The sequence below is a fragment of the Rhincodon typus genome, chromosome 22, assembly GCF_021869965.1.
Source record: "Rhincodon typus isolate 14 chromosome 22, sRhiTyp1.1, whole genome shotgun sequence".
NCBI lineage: Eukaryota > Metazoa > Chordata > Chondrichthyes > Orectolobiformes > Rhincodontidae > Rhincodon > Rhincodon typus.
This window is the reverse complement of record NC_063353.1, coordinates 37211088-37229050: the sequence shown is the minus strand read 5'-3', so window position 1 is coordinate 37229050 and position 17963 is coordinate 37211088. Positions and strand designations below refer to the sequence as shown.

Sequence of the window (17963 nt, the reverse complement as noted above, 5' to 3'; positions counted from 1 at the left end):
TTTCTGAAGAAGGGTCTAGGCCCGAAACGTCAGCCTTCCTGCTCCTCTGATGCTGCTTGGCCTACTGTGTTCATCCAGCTCTACACCTTGTTATCTCAGATTCTCCAGCATCTGCAGTTCCTACTACCTCATCACCTTAACTATTCACTTCCTCTCTCATCAGCACACGGTAGCAGCAGTGCTAACCATCTACAATATGCGCTGCAGCAACCTTTCAAGGTTCCTTAAAGTTGTGAGTTCTACAGCCCAGAAGAGCAAATGCAGCAAATACAGGGGAAGACCACAACTTGTAAGTTCTCTTCTCTTCCTAGTCACATAATATCCTCACTTGGAACTTTACTTTTCACTGCTGTTGGGACGAAGTTCTGAAGCTCCCTCCCTGACAACACTATGGACATACCTGCACCATAGGCAGTTCTCTACCATCTTCTCAAAGGCAGTGAGAAATGAGCAATAAATACCAGCCTGAACAGAATGCTCACATCCCAAGAATTAATTTTTAAAAATGTATCTGAATCCTCATGGCACTATGTCTCTTGTTTTTTTTTACCATTTAGAAAGTGCTCTGCCTTAGTTTTTAGGTCCAAAGTGGATGACCTCATATTTGCCTACATTGAAATCCATTTGTCACAGTTTTGACCATTCCCTCAGTCTACCCACACTTCTGTAATTTTATGCTTACATCTACATTACTTATCGTGTCATCTAATTTTATGCCATCGGCGAGCTTGGATCACCCGTCATCTAAGTTGTTAAAAATTTAGTAAATACATCAGGCTCAAGCACAAATGCTGGACACCACCAGTTATGTCCTACCAATTCAAATTTAGCCCATTAACCCTACTTTCCGCCTCCAAACAAGTTGTTGAACTTCAAGTTGATCAAATATTACCGTATGAGGGACTTTATTAATTGCCTTCTGGCAGGTTCATTTGAAGAACATCCATGCTATTCACCTGTCTACTACTTCAATCACCTCCAAGAATTCAGTCAAATTCCTCAGGCATGACTTACCCTTCACAAATCCATGCTGACTTCCTTGGATCAGCTAAAAAATTTCGAGTGTACAGTCACTTTATCCTTAATTACAGCTGTTAGAAATGTCTGACAAAAGATATTATGTAATCTGGTCTATAGTTCCTTCTTTTCTCTTTCTTAACTTATAAAATGGAACTGATTTGTAAAGGGACCCACTACTGTTTCCATGCAGCACCCATGACATTATTGAGTCAACTTTTGCTTTAGTAAGTTGTCTAGCTGCTTAGCCTACTAAAATATGAACATAAAATAAACCCCTTTGCATTAGGATACCTTGCAAAGGAGCTGCAGCAGTTTCTCGCTGAATGTTGCATACAGCAGTAACTCCAGCTTGAATTCATAAAGTAGCTTAGGAGACCATTCAGTCCATCATTCCTGTATTGATCCCCTGAACAAGCTAATAATTTGTCCTTTTCTCAGGCTGTCTTCCCATCATTCTGAAAGAAATATTTTACAAGGCAAATCCGATTTCCTTTTGAAAATTACTATTGAATCTGCTTCCACCACTGATTCACGTTAGTTGCAATCTGATGTTTCAGTGGAAATTGTAATTTTTTTTAGTTCTAGAGGCACTGCAGGAGAAAAAGATCTCCTTTGCAATGTGTAAAGCAACAATATCATCCATATCAAAACCAATTGTCATTTCACATCAGCACCTCATTGCCTGTTTATGCCATTGCCATGACACGAATGGTTGTGCAGAGTACCTCATTGTCAATAAAAGACCAATTGCAGCAGAGCTTTGGTGGAGCAATGGAAAAGACTGTATTTATGGTGTCAATATGACATGGATATGCAGTATGGAAAAGTCCAACTGCTCAGAGAATAGGTATACCACTTGTATAAAGTAAAAATTAAAAAGCTCCAAGTCCTTTAAGTCAAAGCAACATGCCTTGTTGTTGAATTTCGTGACCATGTAATTCTCTGTGAGCACTGCAAGTCACCGTTTGCTGCTTTCACAAATCTATCAATTTGAAAGCCAACCTGGAATGACACTACCGGTTTGATTTCTGCAAATGCAAGTGAACATTCTGCTGGAATTCCAATTAGTTCACAAAACACAATGAGTTTCATCTTTACCAATCACCGTATCTGACAGGAATGGTGCAAGTAAAACCAAACTCTCTATATGGCCTTCATCAATCTGTTGAAGGATTTTGACCTGTCAATTGGGGAGCTCTCTCGAAGATTGGCTTTGTCAGCTGCCTCCAGGTCGTGAGGCGTTTCCACGACGAAATTAATGCAACAATCCTTCCTAATAGTCTAGAATTTGATGCCTTTCCTGTCAGAACTGGTGTCCAGCAACCCTTTTTCTTTATTGTCCTCATGACCATCATTGACATGGGCAGGATCCAAATTGAGTGAAGGTTGGACTGGAAGCGCTTCAACTTCCAAAGGCAAAAAGCAAAGTCCATAGTCACATGCATGACCCTGACAGACCTCCAGTATGTGGATGACTGCATTACTCTGCTACACGCAAGACCTACAGGTCACTCTTCATTTGTTTAAACACATCTAGCTATCCCTACAGCTGCATCTAAATACCAATAAGATGAAATTATTCCTCCAGACTAAACCAGGGCTTTCACCAAGCCCCTACCCCAGCAACACCACTGCAAGATGCCACCTGGAAGCAGTCAATCACTTATATTTTAGTGGTGACATCTCTCAGTCAGGGATCATTGTATTGCCAACACCTGAGTAGCTCAAGATCTACTGACATCACTGCCTGTGCAAAATTTAACACATCATCTGGATGATCCATCATACAAACACAAACATCATCCACAAAGCAGGTGTCCTGAGGTAATCACAGTCTACTTCCATCTCGCAACTGGTCACAGATCACATGATCAATGGAAGTATCTCAAAGATACGCTGAAAGCCTACTTGAACAAGATTGGGGAAGAGGTTCACTGGACTGTCTATGAAGGCAAATCCTGCTTCACCAGGGTGTAACTGGCTTTGAAGCAAGGTTATGGTGGGAGAAACAATGGTGCAATGGTATTATCAGTAGACCATTCATCCAGAGATCCAAGTAATAATTTGGTGACCTAGGTTCATATCCTGCCATGGCAGGTGGTGGAATTTGGATTCATTATTTTGGAAAAAAAGTGTGTAATTAACTGTCTCATGACAGCCATGAAAGCTTTGTTAATTCTCGGGGCAAAAAAACCATCTAGTTCACTCATGTCCTTGAGGGAAGGAAATTACCATCTTTTCCTTGTCTGGACTACATATGACTCCAAACCCACACTGATGTGGATGACTCTTAACTGCCCTCTGGGCAATTAAGGATCAGCAATAAATGCGCAGCCCATGAATGAATAAAAAAAAATGCAAGAGCAGTGAGGAAGCTAAGACGTGCAACCCCTCATCAATCATGGACTGAATGCTGATATGGAATATTGGTTTTGTACTTCTTAAAAAAAAAAAAATGTTTCTCCCTGAACATTTTATTTGCATTTTTCCACTCTTCATACTTTCAGCGGCTTTACGTCTCTCTCCTACTGCCTCACGTTCTTTTCCGTTCTCTCCCTTTCCCACTCTTTATTTTGGAACTCCATTGCAAGCATCCACCTCACTTCAAGGGGCTGCCGAGACACTGATAGAAAGTAGTTTACAGTCTGCCGAATTAACTGAATCATTTGCTTTCTCCAAGTCAAATCTTCACAGTTAATTTCTGAGTTGTTACAAGATTTTGACTGACTCATTGACTGTTTGTGCTCCCTGATGTTTCGAGCTGATCTAGAATCGATATTTGTCTCTGTGTCTTATGGGGGTTGGGATAGGGGGTAGTGACTGCTAGGGAAGTGTATCCCATTAAGCACTGGGAGCATTTGGGGTCCTGTCAGTGTAATTGATTATTGCAGCGTATGGTACTGCAGACAGGTGAGACCTCATGATGTGGAACAAATCAGTACCGATTGCAGCAACCCTCAGAGATGCTGCTTGAATTTAGCTTTCCTTTCCTGACACATTGATTTATACATTTGTGACCAATGCTTGATGAATAGTGCCCATCATGGGTCAGCGGAAGCCCCTGCTGAATAAGCCTTGTCAGAACTGGATGGAAAATGAACAATGCTTTAAAAATCTAATGCTGTAAATTTAACAGGACCTGGATAGCAAAAAGAGGAAGGTCAGTTACCTCCAGGGTAATTAAGATTAAGCAAACATTTGATTCTTCCTGTCTGCCAACAGGTGAGCTGGAAATAAAGTTGTTTAACAAGAATTCAGATGAAAATGTTTGTATGTCCTGCAACATTAAAATGTGCCAGCCCCTTTCCACACGGTGAACCACCTAAGCTAGTTGGTAAATGCCTCACAGGCTACATTGCAAATGAATAATACTTTTGACAACATCATGGAATTTGTATCTGATGGTACTTAAAGCAGATACTCAGTTATGTTTTGCTGTCATAAAATGGGAAATTTACTTCCACCATCTCCTGAGCTCTGAAGGATCCAAAAAACTTCCCACCATTGTTTAGGCTGGTCCTTCTGGATTGAGTATTCAGTTACAAAGTTTTTGTCACAGAAATTCATACTAAATGTACTTGAGGTGTTGAATAGAGGAACAAGTTCAACTTTCAATCTTTTGAAATAAATCTCTTAAAAGAAATGTGACTGAAATGCAGTCTAGCAATTCAGTGGAGTCCACTTTTTAAGAAGTAAATGCAATAATATTATTTATTTCTTTTTTATTTCGTCAAGTTGAACAGTCACAAACTGCTTGCTGCATGCTGTGGATGCACCAAAACAAAAATAGGCTTAGAATTTACAGCACAGAAACAGTCCCTTTGCCCACTGGGCTATACCATGAACTTTCTCCATGCTACTTCTTTTGATCTTATCAACATATTCTTCTGTTCACTTCTTACTCATGTATTTAACTAGTTTCCCCTGAAATGCATCAATGCTATTCGTCTCAACTCTTCCCAGTGCTAATATGTTCTACATTCTAACCACTCTCTGAATTCCCCATTGAATTTATCAAATGTTTTCATAATGTTAGCCATTTGAAATTAAAGGATAGTTGTTTCTTGTAATATTAGCTCGTAGAATACACTTGTGTCCTCCTCATCATCATTTTTTATTCCATCTATGGGATGTGGGCTTTACTGGCCGGGCCAATGTTTGTTGCCCACCCCTAGAGAAGATGGCAGTAACTTGCCTTCTTGAATCACTACAGTTCATTTGGTGTAGGTTGACCCACAATGCCATTCAGGAGCGAGTTCCAGGATGTTCTCCAAGTGATACTGAAGGAATGGTGATATATTTCCAAGTCAGGATGGCAAGTGGCCTGGAGGGGAACTTGCAAGTGGTGTTCACATGTATCTACTGCCCTTGTCCTTCTAGGTGATAGTTGTTATGGGTTTGGAAGGTGCTGTCCAAGGATCCTGTGAATTTCTGCAGTAGACCTTGTAGATAGTAGACAGGTCCTCCTTGCTGCTCAGAGAGTAAGGAGGCAGTCTTATTGCAGGTTTGCTTTTGAGTTCATTGCTAAGTGTCATAGCAGTGCAGGATGACTTGGCATACCTACTTACTCTCTTTCTTTTTGTGGAAGTGACTCACCTCTCCACATGACTCTCTGATAGCCCATGTTGTCAATGAGTTTACTAATTGATCTATATTTTCTATGCCATCTTTGATCATACCCTATCTGGCATAATGTTCATAATTTTACTTGAACAGACTATATTCACTCAAGAGTTCATAATAGAATGGTTCCAAACTCTGAAGTGATCTTGTAGCACAGCTGCCGAGCAGCCCAGCAGCCCGTGCCAATTTGTACCAAGTCCACTGGTTCAAATGCCAGATTTAGCAAGCACTGTTAGAATTGACGCAATGAAAGAAGAGCATTAGACCCAATCTTTCCTGACCTTTCAAAGAAAGGATATGTTAAGCCCAGGTAGCTTCTGAGAGAATTATGAAGTAGAAGGATACAAAATGGTGGATGAAAATATTGATTGTACATTTTTGGTTTCTATGAATATGTTTATTGAAAATCAATACTTGATGTATCATTTTGTATACTAATGATTTATGTCTGTTATAAAGAATCTCTATGTAGGAACATGCAATGCAAGCCATCATGTCAAAACAACATATGCGTTCATGCTGCAACAGTAGTTAGATACTGAACAATTGCTTCCTCACAGTGAGAATGTAACTAAGATTTGGGGTGGGAGAATGAGACATTGAGTGGTCACCACCTAACCACACTTGTTTCTCTTCACACTGAATTAGACTGATGTTGGTGAGGTTTAGCAGCAGGTTTCTTGTCCCTAAGAGCACAACAACTATATGGACTGAGAAGTAAACAAAGATTTCTTGCACTTGCGCCACTAACGTCATGATGCATTGTGTGCTAGTTGACCAAGAAGGCACAAGTTTAGACAAGTTAAAAGCAACTCGAGGTCCGGTTTATCAAAGGTGTTTGTCATAAAAGTGAAAGCATTAGCATAAATTACCAAGTAAGATGGAGGAAACCAAAGAATTGTAATCAGTTCCTCAGGGTAGTGTCCAAGGCCCAAACATTTTAAGCTGCTTCATCAATGACACATGCAGAGACTAAAGCAGTCCCTCTGGAAATGCAAAAAAGACCTGGAAAAGATCCAGGCCTAGGCTGACAGGTGACAAGTAACTCATGTCACACAAATGGCAGGCTATGACCATCTCCAATAAGAGACAATCTAACCACCACCCCTTGATATTCAATGGTATTGTCATCACTGAATCCTCCACTATCAACATCCTGAGGGTTACTAGTGACCAGAAACTCAGCTGCATTTGCCACGTAAACACAGTGGCTATGAGAGCAGGTCAGAGGCAAGCAATACTGTGGCAAGTAACTCCCCTCTTGTCTCCCCAAAACCTGTCTGTCACCTACAAGGTGCAAATCAGGAGTGTATAGAATAGTCCTCACTTGTCTGGATGAATGCAGCTCCAACAACACTCAAGAAGCTTCACACCATCCAGGAGAAATCAGCCTGCTTGATTGGCCATCACATCTACTCCCTCCAATGCTGACTTTCAGGAGCAGCAGTGTGTACTATCTACAAGATGCATTGCAGAAATTCACCAAAGATCCTTAGATGGCACCTTCCAAATCCATTACGACTTCCATTTCAAAGGACAAAGGCAGTAGATACTTGAGAACATCATCACCAGCAAGTGCCCCTCCAAGACACTCACCATTCTGACTTAGAAATATATTGCCATTCCTTCAGTTACTGGGTCAAAATCCTCTAGTTTCCTCCCACACAGCATTGTGGGTCAACCCACAACATGGACTGCGGTGATTCAAGCTCAACACTTACTCAAAGGCAAATATGGATGGGCAATAAATGCTGGCCAGCCGGCAATGCCCATATCCCATGAATGAATTAAAAAAAAATTAAGAGCTAACTGTATGCAAATCTGAAAGGAACTGCAAGCATTCTTAGACAGATGAGCTAAGATAGTATGAATGCCTTTCTCTGTGTTGCGTGAAACCTAATGTTGAGAAGTCCTTCTACAGTTGAGAACTCATCCATAGTATAAGTTTATTCGGTTAAATAATAAATCACTTCACTGCATTTCCTTCCTACTTTGTTTCTTCCTTAAATAAATTTTCTTAAAAGGAAGTTATTATTAAACAACTCATGTCAAAAATGAATGTAACCAACAAATAATTACTCAATAAAATTCATAATCCATCAAAATCTTTTTTAAATCGGTTATAAGTGCTATAATATCTTTAACAATAGTTTCTAATATATTCACTATTCCAAATGCAGACCCAACCTGTAATTAGTTTCCAGAATTCTGTCTTCATCTCTTTGTCTATTTTGCCAAAATCTAGGGAATCCTGAAAATGAAAACTAATGCAAAACAATCTGGTTCAGTACTAAGTACTCTCACGACTCACTGTAAGACATCAGGATGAAGTCCATCAGAACCAGTAAACTTTTCAACATGCAGCTCCAACAATCTGCTCAGTATCACCTCCTTGGTGTTTGCAATTATCCCAACTCACTTCCTATATGTTATCTCTCTTCCTTTTTAAATATCAGTAGACTTCTTACTATCTGTTTTTATATTTCTAGTTAGCTTTCTCTCATAATCTAATCTTTCCTTCCTATTACTCTTCTAATCATTTTTTCCATTCTTTATATACTGACCTGGCTCATATCTTTGAAATTATATGCTTTTTCATTCAGTTTGTTACTATCTTTGGCATTTTTAAGTTCAGTACAGGTGGTGGTCCTCCCTTGGAACTTTTTCTTTCTCACTGAAATATACCCAATTTCTATATTCTCATATATCCGCTTAAATGTCTGTCACTGCATCTCTATTGACCCATCTCTTAACATAATTTGCCACCTCAGTTTTGTTAGTTCTCCTTTCGAATCATCAAAATTGCCTTTGTTTAAATTTGAAATAGTACTCTTGGACCCACTCTTATCTGGCTCAAACTCAATGGAAAATTGCTGGTATATAGAAGTGCATTCATTTTGAGTTCATTAATTAATCAATCCTGTCTTGTGCACAGTACCAGATCTAGTATAGCCTGCTTTTGGGTTATCTTCAGAATGTACTTTCTAAGTACATTCTACATTCTTATAAAACTATGCCGAAAACATTCTATGAAATCCTTATCTAGTCTGCCTTAGTTCATCTGATGTTTTTCCAATCTATATGTAAATTAAAATCCCGCCATGGTTATCACCGTATCTTCCTTTTATACCACATCCTACAACGTAGTTACCGCTCAGGGACTTTTGCACCACTCCCAAAGTGTCATCTGTACCCAAACCACTTCCACACCCTAGCTTCCTAAACTGCAAGTTGTTTAGGTAATAATCCAGTGATTATTATCTCTGAGTTGCTGCTGCTTAATTTGGTGCCTGGCTGTTCAAAGTTGATATACAGAACCTCTTTCCATGTCCTACCTATGTCATTGGTGCCTGGATGAACCACAATCTCTCCCTCCCACCATTAGTGCTTCTCCAGACCTGAGCAGATGCCCCAAACCCTGGAATTAGGCAGAGAGCAGAGCTTCTGGACTTTGACTAACCCTAACCCTTTATAACCACTGCATTCCTTTTTCTCCCCATTACAATGTTTTCCTCTTATAGCCATGGTCAGTTAGCTAATCCACCTTGTAGCCCCAACCGTTTTTCTAACCAGCGACGAAATCAGATAATCCTAACCAAACGGATGTGACTGCCTCCTAGAATAACAAAGTCCAAATAATTTTCCTTATCTGTGATGATCATAATGTATACAGTTTGGTGTCCAGTTTATAAAATCTGAGCTAAATCAGCTTGAGCTGCAAATACTTAATGCAGACATGCTTGCCCTGGCTCTTACTGACACTGAGGAATCTGCTGCAGTTATGACACAAACATGTTTTAATGAGTTACTTAATCAATTTATTTATATGTTTGACTTTTTTTAGGATATTTTATTAACCTTACCAACAGTTCCAATACAACAAGGTGCAGGGCTGGATGAACACAGCAGGCCAAGCAGCATCATAGGAGCAGAGAGGCTAGTTCTTATGAATAGAATGGACCTTAATCTCTTACCAGATACTCACCAAACAATTAGTATCTTCCCTTGTAGTACAGTAAACAATTCCTAGAGGTGAAAATGTTAGAAAAACTAAAGGAGTTCCTCTTCTACTCTTCTCCATCTCCTGGACTCACCCAACTCCCAGCACTCTGTTCAAAGTCACATTTTGATTTGATCATTGGAATCACATTATCTATTTGAGATTCCCTCTGCAGTGAGCTCCAATTCTTAATCTGCTTTTGAGAGGAATTGGTAATTGATGGCTGAGACAAGAAGGAACAGATGTATCCCCTCCACCAATATTGGTCTGCCAGAGGAGTGAGAAGTGATAGCAGTACAAGCAACTGGGATGTGGATAACTGTATAAATATTTGACTCAATGATAAAATACCCTAAAATATATTGCACTGTTCTCTTAGATTGATGGTTTGTTTGATGTTAAGATGTTGCATTTTTTTCCCCCTGCAGAGCACTGTTGTTGTGGAGAAGTCAATGCAGGATCTGGTGAACCTAATGCACGATCTGAGTGCGTACTCTGATCAATTCCTGAATATGGTGTGTGTGAAGCTCCAGGAGTACAAGGACACATGTATAATTGCCTACAGGTAAGCAGCCAATTATGAAAGACTGACGAATGTTATTCCTGTCGCTAATGGTGTTCACTGTGTGTCATTAATAACACATGTTTCTTGCTTTTCATCTTTAACTCCATTGATTAAAACACCCTTAGGTTGCCAAGATATTTACTCATTCTTACAGGTACCCAATGCCACTAAACAAAAGTGTTTCCAGGGTAGGTGCATGTCTTTTACATTCCCTTTCCTTTGTATTACATTACATGTCAAACATACAAATATGTCATTGGACTGTGTTTCAACTGCAATTTCTTTGAGGAAATTCCAAATAAATTACTTACTGGATCTCTTTGTGACCAACTTATTTCTGTCCCTCCGTTCTGCAATCTCAGAACAAGCAGGAATGATTTCTCGACAATTACTCCATCAGTCCTTAAAATAATTTTAGAAGTTTGATTACAATCTTGTTTGTCTTTAGGCAGAGAAAAGTATTCCAATGTCTTGAATCTTGCTTTAATATAAGGGCGTAAGGAGGAGGTGGGGAGAAATGGGGACAATTACTTAAAATGCTTTGAGCTTGCAAAAGATGGTAAGTAAACATTGAAGCATGAATGGAGCAGAATACATAGGAAATAAAGACCAAACTTTAGCCAGAAGATATGAAAGGTGTTTATGGTGAACTGTGACAAAAAGACTGTGATGTAAAATGAAATGAGAAAGTTCAGGGATTTAGAAAATAAGACAAGAATCTTTAGGTGTTGAGGCTTTTTGAGGCCATATCCTCTTGTAGTCTGATTGAATTGCAGCTTCTGATATTGGAATAGAAAAGTCTATTAGAGAAGCAATTAAGAAACTGAATCTCAAAATGACCTGCACTTAAGTTACAAAAAGCTGTGTTACTTGGCTTATTTTCCTTTAATATACAAGGCCTGATTTCCCTCAAAAGGTCACTACATTGTAAATGACAGTGCAATATCTGGAATCTCTCAAGGCCTAGCACAATTTGATTATTCCATTATTGTTAAGCAGTGGCCTTAGGCCCAGGTTTATACTCATGGCTCTTATTAAATAGTTGGATTTTACTTATCAAAATCTCTGGTGCTATGAAAGCCATATTGATATTATATTCAGTTTCTTTGAGATTCTAGGCTGGCAGATATGATACAGTTTTGCATTTGATGCAACTCTATGTGAATAACCTCATTGGCACAAGACTGTCAAAGGCCTGGAAGCTGGTCAACTACCCATGAGCTCAGGCACTGACAGTATACAGGTATGAAGGCTAGTCACCCAATCACAAATAAATATATGGGAACAAAATTCTGCAATTAAGGTAATATTTCAGGACAAGATTCACTCAGAGGAAAAGGAAAACTGAAATAAGCTGGGTTGTAGCTTGTTTTGCAGAATCTGTAGACTGTCACATTCCTTGTAGATTCAAAACTGTTTTTGAAATGGAACTGTGATTTATTTTGTATCCTTGACAGTTCCTAAATTAAGCTGCAGAAGGTTATAATCCACTGTTATAATTTTCAATTTGATTATTCTAACTTTTTGTGGCTGATTTTGAGGTTCTCCGGTTTCATCCAATAATACATCAAGGTCTGACAAAATTAGGTTTAATTTGATTATTTTCAAATTGAATTGATTTACTACATTTTAAACTCATAAGAAGGGCAAGTGATTTGCTGCAATAACTTGTGATCACTCCAATCCACTGAAAAACCATCACTTCCACTGCCTGCAATGAAATTTTTGTACTCTTATAGCAAATTGTGTTGCATGGTTAACTAGAAATTTACCATGTGTGCAGATTGGCATAGCTGAAAAACTCATCTGTTTTATTTCACAGAATTAAAGCTCTTGAATACTTCCACCAAAGACACCCAAGTTCCAATATGTGAATTCACTAGTAGGGCAAAATCACAAATAACAAACCCATGGTTCCCATATTCCCTTCATGGTAATATTCAGAGCTTTTATTCAAAGTACACAGAGCGTTATGAATTTTTAAGATTTAGTCGACCCGATAAAGGTTGTGTCCCTATGATCAAAGCAAATTTGTAACACAGCAACCTTTAGACCCTGGAAGTCTAGAATTGGAGATCATAGGAATATTGCACCCATGTCACATGAGATACATCAGTACAAACAGCCACTTTTAGTAGGGAGCAAGCAGTGATGGACCAGCACAGCTAGTAAAGTAGGACAGGAGGAAACATGTAGCACACTGGGTCAGGAAACAGAATAAAATTGCCTTTTTAATTACCTTTTTGGGGATTGAAGTGCAGGGTGGCAGCATTGAGCATTTAAATATTGGTGTTCCAGATACAATGACCATAGGTTGCTTTCAAAATACTGCTGCTATTCTTTCAAGCTAACTTTGAAGATCCAGCCAAAAGATCTTAAATGAATTTGATTGTCAAACTCCTCAAGAACTCTACTGTTGCCTTGGATCTTGCTATACAACTTGGGACCATGCTGCAATTTGACCTTTCTTTCCCAAGAGACTTGGGAGATGAACAAAAACTGCTCCACAATCCGATCTTAAAGACTTCAGTAGATGTCCTGGGATAATATAAGCACAAGCATCAAGATGTTTGATGAGTTTGTTTTTTCTTTCCTTATGTCGTTGAGCTGTTTGTTGACGGCACCAGTCTTGAGATTGTTGAAAAGTTCAACCTAGGTATGCCATTATAGATGAAGATATCCATGCAAGCATGCAGGAAAATGTTCTGCCAATGAACACCTTCATGATTGTGCCAGGAACAACATGTCATTAAACTAAATTCTAAAATCACGCTCTACCAGTCCATCATCCTTACCAAATCACTGTACAGCGCAGAATCCTGGATGTACTAGAGGTACCTCCTTAACCTCTGGAACACTTCCATCAAAAACACCTGATGTTCTTCATAAGAAATCATTAGCATTGCTAAATCACAAACAATACCATCCTTCATTGTGTTGGGTACAACAACAAGGACAGTACACCCATCTCTCGGGGTGGAGGGGGAAGTGCTGCAACTGACTGACATTTGCAATAGCAAGGATTAAAACTTGATTCAGTATGCTTACAGGACCAGCAATAGGAAACTTGCAACATGCTCAGAGGAATACCAAAAGTGACATAGCTGCAGAAGTTTTCCTAGACATTATCAACAGCTGTTAATGTGGGAAAATGTAGAACTATGCACTTAAGCAGGGAGATTAGAAGAACTGAATGTTATTTAAACGGAGAAAGACTGCAGAAAGCTACAGCACACAATTTTGGAAGCAGCATTGCCTCTAATTTTCTTTTCATCCTTATAGACCTCGAAGGTCCATGAGCAGCAAAGACTTCTGGAACTGTAAGTCAATGCTGCGATCTGTGTCAGCACACCAATTGCCATGCAGTTGAAAAGGAACATTGTTTGGGAGTCTGTACTGAAAACAAAAAATGCTGGAGATCACAGCTAATGTTTCGAGTCTAGTTGACTCTTCATCAGAGCTCGTGTAGATTTGAAAAGTTAGCTTGCTTTCTCTCCATGGATAATGACTGACCTGCAGGGATCGCCAGCATTTTTTAGTTTTCAGTATAGATTCCACCATTTGCAGCAATTTGCTCCTACATTTGGAAGTCTGTGCACAAATCACAGAAAGCTATCATGCAAGTTCAGCAGGTAACAGAGAAAGCAAACAGAATGATGGTCTTTATTTCAAAAGGAAAGGAGTATAAAAAATAATAGACTTGCTAAAACTATACACCTGAAAGGCCACAATTCCCTCTTCTAAGGAAAGATGTACTGTCATTGGAGGCAGTCCACAGAACTTTCCCTAGGTTGATCCCGGGCATGGAAGATTTGCTGATGACGGGATTGGATAGGTTGAGCCTGTACCCATTGGACTTTAGAACAGTGAGAGGCAACTTAATTGAAACACATACAGTTCTTAGGCTGCTTGACAGATCAGGTACAGAGAGGTTGTTTCCCCTTTTGGGTAATTCTAGGACCAGAAGCATCATGTCCAAATGAGGAGTTGCCCATTTTAAACATAAGTGAGGATAGTGAATCTATGGAATTGTTTAGCATAGAGTCTGGGTCATTAGGTATATCAAAACTGAGAAAGATTTTTACTGCATAAGGAAGTCAAGGTTCATGAGGAAAAGGAAGGAAAGTGGAGCAGCACATTGGCTTAGTGGTTAGCACTGCTGCCTCACAGCAACAGTGACCTGGGTTCACTTCCAGCCTCAGCAACTGTCTGTGTGGAGTTTGCACGCTCTCCCCGTGTCTGCATGGGTTTCCGCTGGGTGCTCGGGTTTCCACCCAAAGTCCAAAGATATGCAAGTTAGGTGGATTGGCAGTGCTAAATTGTCCATAGTATTTAGGGATGTATAGGTTAGGAGTGTTAGCAATGGGAAATGCAGGGACAGGGAAGGGGGTGGACCTGGATGGGATGCTCTTCAGAAGGTCTGTGTGGACTTGTTGGGCTGAATGACCTCTCCCCCACACTTTAGGGATTCTATGATTCTGTAAATTCAGTGGAGTTGAGGATTAATCAGATCAGCCGTGATCTCATTCATTGTTTGAGCAGACTCAATAGTTGAATGGCCTACTTCTGCTTCTACATTTTAAGGACATATCATCTTATGGACTTCAAGTTCTGCAGAAACCCATCCTCATCTCTCATCAGATTCTTCAGTCATGAGGTGACACGCAGAAGACAATGTAGTCAGTTACAGTTTGTCCATATTAATATGGATTAGTCTGTCACCATTATTCACCATTGACAATATAAGATGAAGCTTAGAGGAGAAAAAAAAACTTAGATTTGTATAGTGCCTTTTGTAGCCCCAGGACTAGCAAAGCACTTTACAGATAATTCATTACTTTTGAAATGTAGTCATTTTTGTAATGGTAAAAACACTGCAGCATCGCCAATAAACAATACTAATATAATGATCAAATAATCTTTTACTTCTAATGTTGTTGGTTGAGGAATATTAACTGTGCACAAATCAATCAAAGAACTGTAGGGTGTTAATGTGATGTGAATAGCTTGAATTATGAATATACTGTGCACAAATAAGAGGAAGACTGTAACTGATACCCAGGGTTTCTCATTAGGGAGTGAATAGATGGTATTGCACACACTTGAAGGGAAATTAACCAGACTTTGAAGGCATTGACAGAATTGTCTTATTGTTAGGAGATTGTAATTAAAAAGAAACAAACACTGGAGTTCCTTGGGGACTTTCTTAATGTTGTATTCCTTAGGGTAGCTTAAGCCATCAGAAATATCCACTTATGATTTATTGAGGAGTCACTGCCATATGAGTTAAATGTTACACTTGATATTTATAACCCATTACATGTAGATATATTTATTGACCCAAACTTTATAGTCATCTGTAAAGGAATGATGATTTGTTGTTAAACGTGATGTCATGTGTCCACAAGCTGCTTGTGGGCATTTGAGCAGCACACAGAATACAACATTGAGATAAGGGGGTAATTTTCAGAATAGCAACCTATAACTAGTGGTTTGTGACAGGGATCAGTGCTGAGGCTGCAATTATTTAAAGTATATGCATTAAGGACTTTGGATGAGAAAGCCAGGTTTGTGGATTACTCAAAAATAGATGAGAAGGCAAGTGGTAAGAATGTCATAAAGTATGTTGGGACAGATTAATTGATGTTGAAGGGTTAATAATGAGGGGCCATAATTTAGGGCAGGAGGTTTAGAGAAGATTTGAGGAAAAAGTATTTTCACCCAGAGGATCATGAGAATCTGGATTGCACTGCTGGAGAGTGTAATAGAGGCACAAACCTCATAACCTTTAAAAGGGATATGAATGAACACTTGAAAAGTCAAAACATTCAAGGCTATTGGCCAATTGTGGGCAAATAGGATTGGTGTATATCGATCAGTGTCGACTCAATTGGCCAAAGAGCCCATTCTCTGTTTATATTCTAAAATGATCATGAGCCTCTCTGAATCTGTTTTCAACTGTCCTCAAGGTAACCAAACACCAAGTATTCCTTGAGACTATATCTAGTGATTTCTTCAAGCTGTTTACAAAAACATCACCTGCTGCCTCCTTTATCCACACTCCAAGTGACCAGGCACTTTTTTCCCTGAACTAATCTTGCATTTGTCCTGAATGCCACCTGAGGTCCGAGAAGTAGAAGGCTGAACAGCTCTTGGGATGGAGATGGCCTGATTTTTCAGGGCTCCAAAGTATTATAGTGAATCTTTCTTATGGGCTGTTTGGCAACCAGAGTCTACAACATTGATGTCTCTGCAGTAAAATGACAGCTCTTTTGTGCAGAAAAATAGCCTTATTGTGCACGTACACCCACTGTTCCACAGACACTGAGAACAAAGATCTGGTTACCAGCAATCAGCAAGGTGCTGACCTCACAAAAGCAGAAGGATCTTTGAATGCTTAAGCAAAGATGCAAAGGTATATAATGTGTCCTTAAGGGATGGTGCTCAGTAGGCTTTTAAATCAGATTAACAGGGAGTTCTTCAAGTAAGTAGCCAGGACCTGGAGTTGTTCACTTAATACTTTCACATTGAATTGACTGAAGTGCCTGGATCATTCATAAGACAGTGAGTAGGTTTGCAGATGTTCTCACAGTTGTCACTTTGTCCAGGCTAAATTCCAGTGATGTTGAGTACCTCTCACAATTGCAACAAGATAGGATTGTGGTCTTCATAGCTGTCCCAGAAGTCCGCTGCACATGTTGTGTTAGGTTGTGCAAAATCTGTAAATGTGTTTTATCCACTGCTCATATCCCTCGTCTCCTGGCAGCATCCCTGAAGTCATCAACTGTAATCTGTATTGGGGCAATGATACTTCATAGCTTCCATTCAGTTACATAAGGCTCCACTTGTGCATCTTTACGCACTAGCTTCTTTGTATTCTATTTGCCATGTGCTAATTCCTCATCTGACTATCTGCAACTCTCCCCCACCTCATGCAGCTTTTATCTCTGAATGAATGGAAGAAGTGAATGATGTTAGACTGGCCAGTATTCCTAGATGTTGGGGAAACTGCAGCTTTTTGAACATCATCATCCTGTTCTGAGTTTTGGCTTGCAATCTCTGTAAAACAGAATAATTCTATTGCCTTGAGCCCTGCATGAGAGTCATTCTTGCTTGAACAAATGCTTTGTGGACTCTTCTGAGCAATGCAGTTGCTGGTGGAGAGATTGAAAATAACACATATAGAATCACATAATAAAAGGTGTGCAAATTCACTGGAGGCACATTGACTCCCATATCTTCAGACCAGGCCAGATTTGATTACAATGATTGTCAGCGCTTCATTTTCCTGCTGAGTTTATGTGCAGATGTCTGCTGTTGCTTGCCCAATGGCCCTCATATATCATTTCCTGACATTATGTGCAGTCTCCTCCTGTTGCAGTATTGAATAGCATTAATTGGTTGCAGTGCTATCCAGAACCTGCAGCCACAATCTGCCCAGTTTCTTGGAGAGAATGGTATTAATAGGAAGTGGAAAAGAACAAAGACACAAATTGTGAGACTGTCGTGCGCTAACATGCATCAAAGAAGACAAGTAATATAAGCCAGATTAAAGCATTTCTAAATTTTCTGGGCCAAAGAACCTGGTACCAAATGATCACCCCAAATGGATAGGGTTATGCTTATTTGTATTACATCTTTCCTGTTATTCAGTTGTTGATGCACATACTTTTGAGGTTATTAAACCTCCCTTGATGTTGTAAGGCAATCCTTGGATCATAGAGATTCCACATGCAATTACGACCATTTCCTTGC

The 17963-nt window shown here is 39.5% G+C and overlaps 1 protein-coding gene across 1 annotated transcript in view; it reads left to right on the top strand.

The window, feature by feature from the left end:
* LOC109932752 (exocyst complex component 4-like) overlaps positions 1-17963 on the top strand; it is a 154673-nt gene that overhangs the window by 32764 nt on the left and 103946 nt on the right. Inside the window, exon 2 of the mRNA XM_048609990.1 lies at positions 10072-10208. Coding sequence (XP_048465947.1) covers positions 10072-10208 — 137 coding nt within the window. The remainder of the gene's footprint in view (positions 1-10071; positions 10209-17963) is intronic.